Below are 16,393 nucleotides of genomic sequence, written 5' to 3' on the forward strand. Positions count from 1 at the left end.
GCCCACCAAGGCCCATCACAGGCAGAGATACCCCCAAGAGTCACATTGGGAATCGCCGCTGAACTCATCGAAGCTCACGATGCAAACACGATCGTCTTGCTGAACGAATTGCGTGCCAAGCTCTTTTGGTCCCGTTTAGTAGGATACGCAGAAGCAGGCTGGTCACAAGTCTAGATTATATCCGGTATGAGCAAACTTATAAATGACGTTGAAGCACGGCATTGGCATTGGCCATCCGTCGCTTGTTCTTAGCCACAATCTCTGGCTCTAGCCCTTCCTCCGCTGGTATATCCTCCGCTGCGCTAACCGCACTTGACGCGAGATGAAACGCTCGCTGATACTGCTTGAGGGTCAGCGCCATCTGCGACGCATTCCCTAAAGCAATCACAAGCTGCCTCCTTGTTCCCCACATCTCATCGGCGTATGCTCCACTCGTATGCTTGTCCAGCGCTATCAACACGGCCGCAAGCTCCGCTGCGCTCATGAAAATGGCGCAGGCGTCATTCACGTCGTTTCCGTCGTTCTCCCTTCTCGCGAGTGTCTTGCGGCCCTCATCCACCCGCGCCCATAAGCGTGCTTGCGCGATGTTGATTACGCGACGGATGATACCTGGATGCGTGATCTGCTGGATTTGTTTGAGCGACGCCGACGGAGACAGACCACTCGGCGGCTTTCGCAGCGCTTGGACGCCGTCCAGCGCATTGCGCTGCGCAAGCACAGCGTACAGCCGCAAGAGTGCAATTGGGCCGCCAATGTACTCGGGAGGTATAGAGACCGGATCATCAACGGTCGTGTCCATAATTGTGGCCAATGGGGGCGGGCGGAAGACGTGTTGGGTGTTCTCGATGACATTGAAGGTGTTCTGTTCGCCTGGGGAGGTGTCGACTTTGCGACAGCCGTTGTAAGCGACGTGCAGAAGGGATTCGACTTGAGCGTTGGACATGTTGCAGGCATCGGCGGCGTGAGTGAGTGTGGCGATCAGGCGGAGGTTGCACGCTCGGGTGGCGCCTGAGAGCTATGTGTGAGCTAAGGGATGACTAGCGCTTGCATAATGAGAGCCTACCGCGTGATTCAAAAACCCTATCAAAGGCATCGTCATCTGGGGGAACAATCGCACCGTAATCGCGGCCCACCCGTTGCCAATGTCTGGATGAAGGTCCGAGATCAGCAGAACATCAATGGGATATGGTGTGAAGTGCCCACATGCGAGTTTTCCTCAAGTCTTCTTCCTGGATATGCATATGCACCTCGACGAGTCTCTCAACCCAGTCTGGTCTAGAGGTGAGGATAGCCATAGTCTGTGTCATAGTCTTCCAATCCTGAGCCTTGAATACCCTGTCCGCTGGGCCATCGACTCCTGGAACAACGTAGTTTGGCCACCGAAATAGTAGAGTGAGCGTCTCGCTGGCGATGTCTGGAACCCTCGTCTCTGGATACCACGGCGGCCGGTCAAGAACAGCGCAATCAAACAGCTGGTCCAGGATTTTGGGCTTCCTCTCAAGAATGTCGAGGCAGAATCTGGGTGGCTGAGCCGTTGCCGTGCACAGGATGCCGTGAACAATCCACACGGCACATTCTTGGCAGATGGCATAGACCCGCGGGCAGTATTTGACACATTCTTCTGGGGTGAGCTACGGTATAAATCAGTAAGTACGCTTTCAGGACGATTATATAGACGAGCAGATGGATGTCAAGTACATACGTTAAGGCGGTTTATCATCATTTGGCTCTGCCATGTGGTCTCTGGATCGAGCACTTGGTCAATGGTGCTTTGTGGTCCAGTGGCTGCGTATGCACAAACGGCCTCCATGATGTCAGCAGCCATAGTTGGGGAAATACTTTCCCCGAGGAACGATTCTCCAGCCAGTAGACGCAACACGTTGAGAGCGAGCTGGTGCATCGTGCATAAACGGTGTTTCATAAGCTAAGGTGACCAGCAAACATATTACAACACGGTGATCTGACCAAAGCTGCGCACTGACCTGGAGACACAAGCCCAAAACATCCTCTTGAAGCATCCTTTGCATGAGGTCTCTCCTCTCAGACAAGGTGCCCATTCGCATCAATCCGCCAAGGCTCCATAGTGCATTATACTGAGCCATGTGTCTGTGCTCTGGCACATCTCGTCCCGTCCATTCCTGTCGTGCGATAGTGACCATTGTCTTCACAAGGCCTGCATCGAGACATGCGTATGCGAAGTCATCCCAGGATGACAAAGGTTTCTTATCCCTGTAATACGTGCCCCTGAATACGTGCTTGAGAGTAGACTACAGATGCTGATAAGCAAGCGCTGGGATACCATGCTAGGGTACTCACCGTGTAAACTTTAACGTAAACTGGGTCCTCGTCAGGGTTTACTATTCTAGTGAATCCTGCCGTAAGAACATGAGCCCTGTAAGGTTCTGGTATCTCGAACGTTGACAGAATCTCAGCCTCTAGCTCTTTCTCGGTCATCATGGTGGTTGCGTCGGCCAGGTGTGGGACCAACAGGGACCAACCCAACAGAACATCTAGCCCCTATTTCGGCAAATCCCGTCTGCTGATCTGTCGAGACAGATTCAATGACTTGACTTTCTCCAACTCCTCGACCTCTGACAAAAACCTCTTCTCGACCTGCTGCCAGCCTTGACTTCCTGAAACACGTTTTCAAGCAACACATAACACTAAGAGAGCCGTGACATAGCAATCTCTCTCACAGAATGGTGCAGGGGACCAGGGTAGACGGTAAGCACACCTTGCTCATGTCTGATGCGCTCAAACCAAGCACAGTTGCCTCCTCGCCCACCAAGGCCCATCGCAGGCAGAGATACTCCTGAGAGTCACTTCAGGCATCGCCGCGGAACTAATCAAGGCGCACGATGCAAACACCACCGTCTCGCTCAACGAACTGCGCGCCAAGCTCTCCAAGAAGTACGGTTTTGGAGGCGTCCCCCGTCTCGTCGACATCATCTCTGCCATCCCGGACGACTACAAGAAGGCGCTTCTGCCTAAGCTGCGTGCGCGGCCTATTCGGACTGCAAGTGGGATAGCGGTTGTTGCGGTGATGTGCAAGCCCCATCGGTGTCCGCACATCGCGATGACGGGGAACATTTGCGTGTAAGCCTTCACTATTAGGCTCACTATTTTGCGTCTGGTCCTCATGTTTGAGCAATCTAGATACTGTCCGGGAGGGCCAGATTCAGACTTCGACTACAGCACGCAGAGTTATACGGGGTACGAGCCGACCAGTATGCGTGCTATCCGGGCACGGTATGATCCATACGAGCAGACGCGAGGGCGAGTCGAGCAACTGAAGAGTCTGGGGCACAGTGTTGACAAGGTATGTCATACTGCTCTGGTGCAAAGGGTCTCACTTATAGCGGAATTGCTGTCTTTGACTCTGTCGGAAACCAGGTCGAGTTCATCGTCATGGGAGGAACCTTCATGAGCATGCCAGAGGACTACAGATCCAAGTTCATCGCCCAGCTACACAACGCACTCTCAGGATTTACAGGTACAGATGTCGACGAAGCAGTCCGGTACGTCGTCCTACACCCCAGCTCTACACCCCACGATCTCTAACCTCTTCCAGCTACTCCGAACAATCCAAATCAAAAGCCATCGGTATCACAATCGAAACCCGCCCGGACTACTGCCTGCGCCCACACCTGTCCCAAATGCTGCGGTACGGCTGCACCCGGCTCGAGATCGGCGTGCAGTCCGTGTACGAGGACGTTGCGCGCGACACGAACCGGGGGCACACCGTGCGCGCCGTCTCCGAGTCGTTCCACCTCTCCAAGGACGCCGGCTTCAAGGTCGTCGCACACATGATGCCGGATCTGCCCAATGTCGGGCTTGAGCGTGATCTGCAGCAGTTCAAGGAGTACTTTGAGAATCCGGCATTCAGGAGCGACGGGTTGAAGATCTATCCGACGTTGGTGATCAGGGGGACGGGGCTGTATGAGCTGTGGAGGACGGGGAGGTATAAGAACTATACACCGAATGTGCTGGTGGATGTTGTCGCGAGGATTTTGGCGCTCGTGCCACCGTGGACGAGGGTGTATCGGGTGCAGCGGTGAGTTTCTGTGCAGCAGTCCATTTTACGTCCTGTTGATCCCTCGAATCAGAGACATCCCACTGCCGCTGGTGACAAGCGGATGCGAGAATTCGGGCAACCTCCGTGAGCTCGCTCTGAACCGGATGAAAGACTTTGGCGCCGAGTGCCGCGACGTGCGCTACCGCGAAGTTGGCGTACGTCCTGTCCCTCCCTTTCCACCAAAGAGCTGATATTGATGCCTCCGAACCATTAGATCCACGAAATCCACCACAAAGTCCGGCCTGAATCCGTGGAGCTCCTCCGGCGCGACTACGCCGCCAACGGCGGGTGGGAGACGTTCCTCTCGTACGAGGACCCGGAGCGGGACATCCTCGTCGGCCTCCTCCGGCTGCGCAAGTGCTCGGAGGAGGGCACGTTCCGCCCCGAGCTCGTGCGCCAGCGCGTCAGGCGCACGTCCCCGCCAAACGTGGACGAGGGAGAGGAGGAGTGGGAGGAGGGCGGGGCGAGCATCGTGCGCGAGCTGCACGTGTACGGAACGGCGGTGCCCGTGCACGGGCGGGACCCGACCAAGTTCCAGCACCAGGGGTTCGGGACGCTGCTCATGGAGGAGGCGGAGCGGATAGCGAGGGAGGAGCATGGGAGTGTGAAGCTTGCTGTTATCTCGGGTGCGTCGTTGCCGTTTTTTCTTCTTAGTTTGACGTGGATGGAGGCTAACTTGTGCTGAACGATGCTGTAGGGGTGGGTACTCGAAATTACTATCGCAAGCTCGGATACGAGCTCGATGGGCCGTACATGAGCAAAATACTGATATGATATTGCGATATTGAGAGGGTGATTGTGTGGTTGCGTGGTATCATGGTACATTCTATGTATGTATTGTTTGTTGTAATGATGCAGATCTGTATCCATAGGTCATTATGACATAGTGCATTATTGTGAACAACTCACTGTAAGGAAAGCAAATATCGACCTCAAAAAACGAAGAAAACAAGCAGTAACACCTCCAGCTTCATGACTGATCGCCAAGGACGAGCGTATGGAAATTGGGAAACACGAGCTCCTCCTCGACCGTTTTGCGGATCACATCCTGGATGAACCTCTCCACCCTCGTGACGTTCTTCAGCACGTGCTTGTCCGCCTGGCCAATCTCGCTCTCGATGAATATCGACGGCAGCAGCCTCTGTCCCACCGGCGCCGGCTTGCCGTCGCGCCTCCCTCCACTGCTGCCCGCTCCCCCGCTTCCACTGCCCCCGCCGAGAGGCTCGTCGATCTCGGGCGGCGTCGCCGCGTCCACGTCGCCCCCTGCCGCGTCTACACCGTCCGCTGCGGTCGCGGGCCGCCCCAGGCCCGTGAGACTCGCGATGCTCGCGGACAGATCGCCCGAGCTGCTCTTCGTGCTGTTCAGCCCGCCTCCTCCGGCGGCTCCACCGGCGCTCGTCCGCTGCGCAGACGCCTGCGACGCAGACGGGCGCCGGCACGCGGGCGCGTACGGATCGAGATCGTCGAGAATGCACACGTGCACGCGCCTGCGCGCGCCCTCGTATGCGACTGCGAGCTCGCCGCGGAAGACGAGGCCTGTGACGGCGAGCTTGATCGGGAGCGCCATGAATGCGGGCGAGGGGTAGTTGATGAGCAGGGAGGTGGAGAGCGTGAGGCGGAGGTTGGAGTGCCATGTGAGGTAGAGGTGCAGCTGGAGGTTTGGGTGCGGGGCGGGGGTGTTTGGGTTTGGGTTTGGGTCGGGAGGCGGTGGGATGGATGAGGATGCGGAGGGGTCTTGGGAGAGGGGGTCGGAGGGGGTGTGGGAGTCGATGTGTGTGGGGGAGACACTGGATGCAAAGGCGGGGTGTAGACCGCCTCCGGCCCGTGCAGCGGACTGGGAAGCTAGCGACGGCGTGGACGCGCCGCGAAAGAGGCCTGCCGTGCCCATCGTCGCTGTCGCCGACGCAGGCGACGGGCGGGGCGGGGCAACCGACGGGCGGAAGTCGCACAGACTGGGCACGCTCATGTTCATGTTTATCCCCATGCCCATGCCCATTCCCATGCCGAGCGCGCCGCTGCTCCACGGGAGCGAGGGTGTCGACGCAAACATATCTCCGCCGGCGCCATAAGGGTTATACCGCACATACGGCGGGAGATGCGCATAAGGATACCCATCCTCGACGAGCCCACGCCTCGCCGCGCGCCTGCTCACCCACTCGAACCCATCGTCGTCCTCGCACTCATCCTCCTCGCCCTCCCCATGCCCATTCCCATACACGCCCGCGCTTGCGCCACCCTGAGTGTGCTTCCTCGCGCCTGAAAGGCTGGACGAGACAGAGCCGCCCGAGTCAGAGTCGGAGTCGGAGTCCGCGTCGAGAAAGTCGCGGTAGATGGAGCGCATGTCGACGAGCTCGACGTCCGGCGGCGCGGAGCCGAAGTCGAACGAGGTGATCTCAACGGGCCCTATGAACGAGGGCCGCGAGGTGCCCGCGAGCGTGCGGTTGAGTGCGTCGACGAGCTTTTCGGCGAGGGAGGCATCGAGACGGTGCCAATCGAGGTCGATGGACATTTGGGTCCGGGGGGATGCTGTATGATTATGAAGTTGGTCTGTTCAGTAGTAGCTCAAGAACCTGGATAACTGTATGTCGTAGACTTCGTAAAGACCAACTGCTGTGAATTGATTGAAGTGCGCTGAGCTCGTCGTCGAGCACGGTGACGGAGAGTGAAGGTATAGGTCGGTAAATGCCGATCTGGATGCGCGTCCGAGATCTTGTCCTGCAAGACGCCTTGCTCACCATCCCCTTTCTACCCCTCGACCACACGCCCCGACATGATGAACGGCCGGCCAGAGCCAGAGGTCATCGCACAGGCAAGTTGGTCCCTTTACACACCCCTCTCCTCGCTCTCTAACGGCTCCCCCGCTTGGTGCAGTTCGCAAATGACCACGGGGACTACACCTTCTCCAAGGGCAAGATGGACGAGGCCATCCGCGCCGTGCTCTCGTCTGGCCCCAGCAAGCCGCCAAAGCCCCCCAAAGACACGTCGGTCGTTGTGAAGAAGGAGGACATGCTGCTCCTGGTGCGTCGTAACCGCCACTCTACAGCCAGAAACGCTGACACGCCCTAGATCAAGGAGTTCGACATGCCCCTCGCGCAGGCGGAGAAGATCCTCATCGAGCACAATGGCGACGCGAAAAAGGCGATACTAGCCATCATTAACAGCTAGCTAGCCCTAGCATTCCCTCTCGCCTAGCTTGGCCATCCGAGCATCTGACGAAGCAGAAAGTAGCGTAATATTGCGTATGGATGTACGATGATATGTCTAGGCTCTACGTATACGAGCAATTAGCATGCAACCTATTAGACCGGGCCCTGCGACTCCGAGTCCCCCCTAACAATCCCCTCCAAAATCCCAAGCGTCACCCGCGAATCACCGCCGGTGGTCTGTTGCCCCCCATTACCATCACCGCCGAGGCGCGCCGCCATCCTCTGCCGGATGAGCGCCGCCGACGCCTCGCGCACACCCGCACGGCCCCACACCGAGGCGGGCGCTGCAACGCCCGCGGGCTCGGCGGCGACGTACTTGCGCGAGCCAGGCCGGAAGTCGTTCGAGCGCTCGTGCAGCACGCCGGTGCCCCACACGTGGAGCTCCATTGTGATCTTGGCCTTCTTGAGCCCCTGGCGCGTGCGCCCGACGACGCTCGGTGAATCAGTCAGCGTAGCGCGCGCGACGCGCAGCATCGTCTCGCCATTGTGCCCTGCGCCGGCGCCGGCATTGGGTGAACCAGAGGAAGAAGGTGCGAGCGCGTCCCACTCGACCGCGCGCGCGCTCGCCATGCCGCCCTCGCGCTTGACGACGCCCGTGTAGCGCGCGTAGGACGCGACGAGCGCCTTCTCGCGCCCGCGCTCGGTGCCGCTGAGGCTGTCGATGATGCGCCCCCGGCGCGGGCCGACGGTGAGGAAGGTCTGCAGCGCCGGGACGTGCGCGTATGAGAGGCCGCGCTCGGCGTGCGGGACGGGCAGCAGGAGGCGCGAGCTGGGGTCGCTGCGCTGTGCGCGCGCACGCTGGCGGCCGTAGCGGCTGTACCATGTCTCGAAGTGGTCGTTGGCGAGGGTGTAGAGGTCGATGTTGTCTGCTTTGCTTGACTTTGACTTTGAGCCAGATGAGGGTGAACTGAAGGGGGTGATGGCGGTGGGCGGAGCGACGCCCTTGCCGCGGAAGTGCTCCTTCGCGAACGCGGAAAAGTCGCCCGCCGTGCGTCTGCGGCGGAGCGCGTCCTCGTGCTTGCGGAACTGGCCGTTCTTCATCGCGCCGGGGTTCTTGAGCGCGGGCAGCGTCCACCGCGCGGGGTCGCTCTCGTTCGGCGCGAACTCCGAGTCGACGTGGAACGCCTCGAGCGCCTCGCCTCCGCCCCTTATTGTGCCGAAGATGCTGTTCCGCTCCGCCGCATACGGGTCCTCCCGCGCAGGCACGCGCGCGTCGTCAAAGTTGCGCACGAACGCGGCCTGCGTCTCGGCGCTGTTCCACTCGGTCTGCTGTTCGTGCGAATCGACCCTCTTGACGGTGACGGCGGCGCCGCGCTTGCGCACACCTATGGGGCGTTTGAGGCCGAAGTCGCCGCGGTGAACGTGTCCGCCGTAGGAGGTGTAGAGCTGGGCGATTTGTGGGTCGAAAGACGAGAATTTGGATTGTTTGAGGAGGGCACCGAAGGGTGAGTTCCCCGGTACGAATTTGGGAACGTAACCCGCGAGTGACATGCCTAGGTTTCTTGTAGTGTTTAGGCAGTGAGATGTCGAGGAGAAGGACGAGGAGGACGAGCGCGTCGACGTCAAGCGACTGCAGAATTTCAGCGGGAGCTATCGGCGGTGGCTCGGCAGGCCATTCAATCCCCGCCCGGATTTGGCCGGGGCACCAACAAAACGCGCTCACGCGTCGTCGTCTCTTCACAAAATTTCCCGACGTCCAAATTACTGTCTATCCTCCGCCCTTGCGCATGCGCCACGGATAAACGGTCCAGACAAACGTCGCAGAGGAAAACGTACAGGCGCGGCTGAAAAACAATCTAAGCTGAGCTCCTCCCACTGGTCGAGGGGCCAGGACGCTGGATCACCTGTGGTCGCCCACATTCCTCTTCTCCCCCCTCCTCTCTTTTCCCCTTTCTCTGCTCCTTTGTCGCATCCCTCTAGAGTACGTAGCAGGCTGTACGCATACGGTAGCAATGTGAGTCGTTCTTTCTGAGATACTGGTTGGCAACAAAAGTGGCGCGAGCACCGAGGAAGATAAACCTGGTAAAAGAACACAACCCGCCCTTCATTTTCTGGAGGGTCCCTTTGGGAGGGTGCAGACTGCCGCTCTCATACGAAAGACGGATGTGTCGCAGATGGGTGTGGATGGAGAAGTAAAGGCGAGGCTGAGGTGTTCGCGTCCGCGTCGTTTCACTTTTATCTCGGCTCCGTTGCGAAGGTGTACTGAATGATTTGCATCCACAGGTCCTGTTATCTATCTAGCATCTGCGTCTGGAGGAGTGCGCTGGCGGGCAAGGTAGACAGAGATAGATGTTGATACACTCGTGGCACCTTATGAGCTCATCGTCGTATTTCGCCTTTTACTATTCTTATGCAATTCTCCGTGTGTCCCCACGTCGGCGTATGAGCTGGGGTCGTGTGTATGAGCCGTTCGCCTCCTGGGAGGTGCAATGAGTCGAGAAACGTGCGCGGTGATGATGAAACGAAGTGTAGCTAGTACGTTATTGGGTAGTAATGTTTTTAGTGATGGGGAGTGCGATCAAGCGGCTAGCCGAGAGACGCCCAAATTCAAGTGTTGCGGTGTCACCTTAAGTCGTCTCTTCGCCTCTGAGCCTTCCTCCTCCCCTCCGCAGCGCCTCTCTTTCCTCGTCCACCCCCTCGTCCACTCCACTCTCCCCCTCGCCCCTCGCCATAGATCTGGTAGCTCCAAGCGTCTCGACAGCTGCAAGAAGTTGGAGGTGAGGCAACCGTGTGAACGAGCACGCGGCATGGCTGATAATTTGCTATGCAGCCGCGCCGGCTTGCCATCCCCGCTGCCGACCACTCCTCGACCTTTCTCGTCCACTTCTCCGTTCCTCGGTGTGTCTCTTTTCTCGTCCTCTATCTGGTCTTTGTCTCCCACCATGTTGCTCACCCACTCTCAACCTCCAGCTCGTCTTCCAGTACGGTCACGGTTGTCCTTAACACTGTTCGGCGACGTGTCCACCGGAGCAAACTTCATAGCACTTCCTACATCGTATAGGTATGCCCGTTCAACCTGTGCTTCATGCTGTGGATCAAACTAATTCAAATCCTTATGGCCACTCAAGACTCACGAGCAGGATAAAATACACCTCGCGTTAATAAGCCCTTCCAAGCTCCATCGTCGTCCAACGCTCCGCCCTGGCAGTGCGAGACGGAGACGCCCCTTCGCACGCCAACCTTATCCACCACCAAGCAACACTCCCCCATTCATCATTCTCTAACAACCGCCTGCACTGCAGCTAGCTCATCGGCTAGTCGTTCCGTCGACTCTTCCAGCGTCAATCCACACGCTGTTTTCTTCCACCACCTGTCTTCCGCATACCCAACCATGTCAAGTCAGAACGTGTATCAACGCGCCTACCCCTCCGTGCGGGCCTCCACCTCGTCCTCCAACCTCGCAGCAGGCATGACCGGCTCCAGCCCGCGCCTAGCACCGCTTCTGCCGTCCTCAAACGGAAGCAGTCCAAAGCCACCCGCGCTCATGCTCAGTTCACCCTCGGGGGCGAACGGTATTCCTCCAGAACTGTCCAGCTCACCAGCCCCGCCGTCCTCGGGACCGTCAATATTGGGGCTCCCGCTCAAATACGTGTCGTGAGTGTCTCGCGTCTCATCTTGCTTCTCCTCCCCCTTGTCTCCGCCTCCCCGGCGCTGGTGGTGCCAGCGTCCTGACAACCAAAAATTCATGAAACGAATCTCGGCTTACTTTAATCTCTCCGCGCAATGTTTCGCGACGTGTCCACAGGCTACTCACGCTCGCGATCCAAAACGCGGCCTTGTCGATCGTGATGCACTACTCGCGCGTCTCCACGCCGCCGCACCTCTCGTACTCGCCCGCGTCCGCCGTGCTCATGTGCGAGCTCCTCAAGGGCTCCATCTCGCTCCTCATCGCTATCCACCGCGCGCACGAGCTGCAGACCATCTCCTCCTCCCGCCGCTCCTCGACGCTGTCGACCATCAACGCGTTCATGCCGTGGAGCAAGGCGTGGCGCCGCGTGTGCAGCGAGGTGTTCAGCCACGACTGCTGGAAGCTTTCCATTCCTGCGATCCTGTACGTCGTGCAGAACTCGCTGCAGTTCGTCGCGGTGGGGAATCTGCCCGTCGCGAGCTTCCAGGTCGCGTACCAGATGAAGATCCTCACGACGGCCGCGTTCAGCGTCGCGATGCTGCGCAAGCGGCTGACGGGCACCAAGTGGCTCTCGCTCCTGTTCCTCGCGATCGGCGTCGCGATCGTGCAGGTGCAGACGACCGCGACGAACTCAAGCACGGGCGGCGCCGCGGCGAAGGCGGTGAAGGCGGCGGTGGGGAGCGCGGAGGAGAACAGCCCGGTGCACCATGTGCATGTGATGAACCCGGTCAAGGGCTTCGGCGCGGTCACGGCCGCGTGCTTCACGTCCGGCCTCGCGGGCGTGTACTTTGAGATGGTGCTCAAGGGGAGCAAGGCGGATCTGTGGGTGCGCAATGTGCAGCTGTCGCTCTTCTCGCTCGTCCCGTGCATCCTGCCCATCCTGTACAACCGCCCGTCGGCCGCGGCCGCCGCTGCTGCTGCCGCCGCCGCGCATCTAGGTGGCCCCGCGGCGAGCACGGGCGTGATCGGTGGGCTGCTGCGGAACTTTGGCGGCTGGGCGTGGGCGACGGTGATCATCCAGGTGCTGGGCGGGCTCATCACGGCGGTGGTGATCAAGTACAGCGACAACATCCTCAAGGGGTTCGCGACGTCGCTCTCGATCGTGCTCTCGTTCCTCGCCTCCGTCGCGCTGTTCCACTTCCGCATCACACCGTCGTTCGTCATCGGCGCGAGCACGGTGCTCGCCGCGACGTGGATGTACAACCAGCCCGAGCAGGCGTCTGCGCATGCTGCGGCGGGTACATCGGTGTCGGGCAAGGACGGCGAGCAGTATGTGCTTGCGGGTGTGAAGGGCGGTATGGGCGGCGGCAAGGGTTCGGGTTCGTTCTTCCCCGAGACGCCTGTGGGCCCGGACGACCCCATCATCGGGCACATCGCGCCCGGCTCGTCAGCGAAGCGCAAGAGCGGATCGCCGTTTGGCTCGCCGCGCGCGTTGGCGAGCGCGCTGCTCGGGGACGGGAGCGAGAGCAGCAAGGACGATAGGCGGGAGCGGGAGCATTATTTCGCGCAGACGGAGGCGACGTCGCGGTATCTGCACGCGCCGTACGGGTCGCCGTTCCCGTCGCGCACGCCGACGCCGGGGCCGCCGGAGGGCGAGCATCATCGGATGTGAGCGTGTGCTGAGGTCTTGGGCCTTTCTTGTGGTCAAGAACTTCCTGCCCCTTTTCTGCGTTTGATCTTGTGACGGATTGTCGATTACCTCTGATATCTTTGTCTTCTTCCGCCTTTCTTCATGTGTGTTTTTCTTCTTCTGCTTTTTTCGTTTCCGCTTAATCTTCTGCCTTTCCTTGTTTGAGTTTGAAATGCCCCCGCTTATTACAGTATTACGCATGACCTCTGTACGACATCCACCCGCCCGCCCACCCACGCTCTTTGCTTTGTTTTATCGCTCCTTTAGCCCTAGCCCTAGCCTTAGCCCCCGTTCGCCCCCCGCCTCCCGCCTCCTGCTCGCGCGTTCCCGTTCTGGTTTTTCATCGTGTTCCCCCCCCGGCCTATACCCGTTCACTCCGAAAGGCCCCTGACTGCTTTATAGACGTCTGACTCGCACCGAACAAGAACAACAAGTAACAAGAATAAGTAACAAGCAATATTACCATTACCAGTACCGAAAGCTTACCGCACGCTCGACCGTTTTATTACTGCTACTACAGTACACAACGTTATTCTCCTGTTTTTTTTTCCTTCTTTTTGAAGAGTTTTTCGATTACTGTTTTTTGTTTTTCTGTTTCTTGAGTTTGTGTCTGATCGACGTTTTGCTTATCTCTTCTTCCTCTTCCTTTCTGATCTTTCGTTTTTTTTTTGATGGTTTTGTGTTTATCAAAAGTTGAAAGCTGCAGTGCGCTATCTCAGATATTGCTGAGCGTAAGTTTCATCGCGCTGGTTAAGTTGGTATGTTGTACCGAACGCAAGTGTTAATGCAGGTACTGCGGGCAGCAACAGAAGTCGACGTTTCAACACATGTGCAATATATACCCGATCGAGGACGAGCGACGTTTCGTTATGTCTATGTCTGTGTCTGAATCGGAACGTTAACTGGGGCAGTGACTTGTTTACCGATGTTTGCCTCGAGGCTCGAGACGCATCAACGGCGGGAGCTGCTTTTTCCTGCCTTGCTTCTGCCTCAAACTTCGCATCTGACCTTGGCCTCAGGCCTTCAGGCTTGAGGCCCTTACCAGCTTGTTGCCCCCTCCCGGCGTCCGCCTGTGTTCTATAGCGACTTGTTACTGCCCACACGACGCACGCGGCGTCTCAAGGGCGCGATACCCTATTTCGCTCCCTTATACCGTCCACGCGTTCCGAGCAAGGAGACCCTCGAAGTTCAAGTCGCACGCAGATGCCGCAGGACTCAATGAAGCCAAGGCTGCTGCAACTCGTTCTTCGGCTTGCTCATAATTCTGAGGGTTGAGTTTAGCTCGTTTTGGCAATTTCGGCGATGCGTACGCTGGGATGATACGATAGTGCATCGAAGAAGCTTTGTTCTAACATAAGGCCAATTAGCGCATTGGAGTGGCTATCTGAGCACTGGAGGGCTGTATATATTCGGCTTGTGTCCCGGAGTCTTGAGTCGTTAAGCGTCTGATTCAATGTCCACGGTGGCTCAATTATCAAAACATACAGAACGAATGGAACAGACTTATAACTCACGGCGAAGGATGTCTAGAAGGCTGATGGGGTATGATCATTATCTTTCTGAACGAGATGCGGGGTTACGTTCAGCCCTCCTGGACTGTACCTAACCGGTCAAACCTTAGAACCCCCAGGCGCACTTTTAGCTCATAAGCAGATGTTTCCTGTCATCGCTTCATCCCCAAATTGCAAAGCGGTAATTGCCGAGATAGGAGCTAGACGATACCGGGTTTGTCCCTGGCTCTGTCAATACGACAATCATGATGCACCTCAAGCTTCAAGGAGAGATACTGTCGACGTTCCGGAAACAAGAGCCGCACCTATCTCAGGATCTTAAATCAGCGTTTTCAAGGCTTGTGGATCCTCGTGAGGATCCAATATATGTCAAAACCTACACAGTGCGCACTCCTGTCCAATTCGCTCATTCGATAATTACTTTCTCTAGACTGTGATCAGGCAAATTTTCAGAGGGGTTTTTTCACATTGCAAAGGACCTCGGCTCCACCTCACCCCGTTTGCTAGATCATGCCTCAACGCAGGTGTGGTTGAAACAATGATCGCCGTCGCACGACAGGAGTGGTCACAGTCCGCGCCAGATAGAAACTTTGCTCGGGTTCATGCCCTCTGGGGGCTCTGCGACTTGATGCGCATGGGAAATGCGTCTGAGAGAAGGGAAGTGTTGCAGAGCATGTTGCAAGAGGGGATTGTGAACTTGCGCCTTGAGGTGAGCGGCGCTTTGGTCGGGTCACATTTGGCTGAATGGCTCATCACTGCGGGCTTTCTCTCCAGCTTTTGAGGCATCTACTATGCGTCATGCAGCAGACGGCTTTCAAAGTCATACGCTCGCTTTCTACAAAATCCTTCCTCGGCGAATATGTTACTCCAGCAACGGTGGCTGAGATTACGGAGGCGGTTTCCGTATGCATCTACACTGGGCCGGATAGAATCGTTAATCAAGTTCTCGATCCTGAAACGACATGGCAGAGCCCGATGTTACTGGAGAGACCTACTACCGTAAGACTCCTTTCTTTGAATATACGTTAAACATTGCGTCTCTTAGCCCTACACCTCACAGATGGGCACGGAGAATTGTGTCAAGGACTGTACTCGGTCTCATTCCATGTGCCAAGAAAGCGTTGCGTGGATTATGCACGGTATTTTGCGCACGTCGCCACCACAGCCCCCGGAGTTCTGTTTCGAAATCCTCAGGAAACGACCGCGGATCCTCGACAACCTATTTGATTGCGCAATTCTCGAACGCCCTGCCATGTACCCGGAGACTTTAATCGCTCAGATTGCCTGCGAAACGCTCGCCCTGCTATTTCGTTGGCCAGACCACGTCGTCCCAGATGTTAACGGTCCCTCAGACAAAGGTTTCATAGTACACTCTTGGAAAGCCATGTCACAAGCACTGACGATTCTCACGTCACGTCCGGACTGGGTCGATATGATCATCGAAGTGTGGATGCATGACCAGGAGGAGGATATGCAGAGAGTTCGCCGGTGGGGAATGCTTCTCCTCTATTATCTATTCTCGCTGACAGCGTCCCTTTATATAGGCAATGGGATAACATGTTTGTCGATCACCGTCCGATGGTTACGCAGAAAGACAGAGACTTTAACCTTTTACTCAAAAAGCGAGGTAGGGACTGATTCTTCCCACCATCCCACCTCAGCTCACCTTGCTCGTCACTCGCAGAAATCGTTCGCCTTTGCCTCCTCCGTGTGATCACCACTCTCACACATGCTGCTGATGTCTGCAGCATCTCAAATTCCCAGATCGAGTCATTCTTACACATTGCCTACTCAGGCTGCCTCAAAGTCGGTGGCACCGTGCTCGACGGAGATCCTTCTGTTGTGATCGAGGACCCCCAAGAGCTCTTTCGCCAGCCGGAATGGACTGTGCTCACGAACGCAGATTTCGAGAGCCCGCTCTATATCGCACCCGAGTATGTCCTCGGCCCGACTGCGCTAGTACGCTTGTACAGCGTACTTGCGCAGCGCGGAGCTTTGGACGACATTCAGGTGCTACAGAAGCCTCCAAATGGCCTTTCTTCGTTTACGTCACTGCGGCATATACAGCAGATAACACACCCAAACATCATCCGCCGTGTTATCTCCATATCGCAGTTGTGCGTGGAGATGCGACTAGACCAGGGCCGTCAGCGGTTTGCAGCCATCGAGAATAACAGTGTGGAAATCCGCGATGCGTGCGCCATGTTCATGAGCGCAGCAGAGCTGGCGGCTGCACTTATTGCGTTTGACACCTCGCTTGTCTCAAACGACAAATCGAAGGGTAAGATACACTAAGGTATCAGTCAGGTTTCTCGTGGCTCCTAATCCTCTGTCGGGCACCGC

At 57.3% G+C, this 16,393-nt stretch overlaps 5 protein-coding genes across 5 annotated transcripts; 3 read left to right on the forward strand and 2 right to left on the reverse strand.

Moving 5' to 3' along the window:
- Window positions 1–131: 131 nt before the first annotated feature.
- On the reverse strand, window positions 132–1,825 carry CONPUDRAFT_162102 (uncharacterized protein; the record flags this gene model as incomplete). The annotated part of the gene is made up of 4 exons (XM_007766269.1): window positions 132–1,008; window positions 1,064–1,146; window positions 1,204–1,631; window positions 1,703–1,825. 4 exons carry the CDS (start codon window positions 1,823–1,825, stop codon window positions 197–199), a joined length of 1,446 nt encoding a protein of 481 aa, XP_007764459.1. The 3' UTR covers window positions 132–196.
- A 766-nt stretch (window positions 1,826–2,591) lies between these two features.
- Window positions 2,592–6,734, forward strand: CONPUDRAFT_97106 (histone acetyltransferase ELP3). Its single transcript, XM_007766270.1, has 9 exons — window positions 2,592–2,724; window positions 2,790–3,096; window positions 3,157–3,319; window positions 3,394–3,518; window positions 3,572–4,054; window positions 4,107–4,230; window positions 4,290–4,701; window positions 4,773–4,935; window positions 4,985–6,734. Exons 1-8 carry the CDS (start codon window positions 2,700–2,702, stop codon window positions 4,847–4,849), a joined length of 1,716 nt encoding a protein of 571 aa, XP_007764460.1. The 5' UTR covers window positions 2,592–2,699; the 3' UTR covers window positions 4,850–4,935; window positions 4,985–6,734.
- A 96-nt stretch (window positions 6,735–6,830) lies between these two features.
- Window positions 6,831–8,842, reverse strand: CONPUDRAFT_79557 (uncharacterized protein). Its single transcript, XM_007766047.1, has 3 exons — window positions 7,142–8,842; window positions 6,947–7,093; window positions 6,831–6,884 (listed from the first exon to the last, which is right to left on the reverse strand). The coding sequence occupies exon 1, from the start codon at window positions 8,770–8,772 to the stop codon at window positions 7,375–7,377; it is 1,398 nt and encodes a 465-aa protein (XP_007764237.1). The 5' UTR covers window positions 8,773–8,842; the 3' UTR covers window positions 6,831–6,884; window positions 6,947–7,093; window positions 7,142–7,374.
- A 1,907-nt stretch (window positions 8,843–10,749) lies between these two features.
- Window positions 10,750–12,922, forward strand: CONPUDRAFT_116926 (uncharacterized protein). Its single transcript, XM_007766271.1, has 3 exons — window positions 10,750–10,875; window positions 11,027–11,230; window positions 11,285–12,922. Exons 1-3 carry the CDS (start codon window positions 10,766–10,768, stop codon window positions 12,519–12,521), a joined length of 1,551 nt encoding a protein of 516 aa, XP_007764461.1. The 5' UTR covers window positions 10,750–10,765; the 3' UTR covers window positions 12,522–12,922.
- A 1,666-nt stretch (window positions 12,923–14,588) lies between these two features.
- CONPUDRAFT_162108 (uncharacterized protein) lies at window positions 14,589–16,345 on the forward strand (the record flags this gene model as incomplete). Its single annotated transcript, XM_007766272.1, has 5 exons — window positions 14,589–14,759; window positions 14,825–15,049; window positions 15,096–15,538; window positions 15,595–15,677; window positions 15,735–16,345. 5 exons carry the CDS (start codon window positions 14,589–14,591, stop codon window positions 16,343–16,345), a joined length of 1,533 nt encoding a protein of 510 aa, XP_007764462.1.
- Between the last annotated feature and the right edge of the window lie 48 nt (window positions 16,346–16,393).

Source organism: Coniophora puteana (genome assembly GCF_000271625.1).
Source record: "Coniophora puteana RWD-64-598 SS2 unplaced genomic scaffold CONPUscaffold_2, whole genome shotgun sequence".
NCBI lineage: Eukaryota > Fungi > Basidiomycota > Agaricomycetes > Boletales > Coniophoraceae > Coniophora > Coniophora puteana.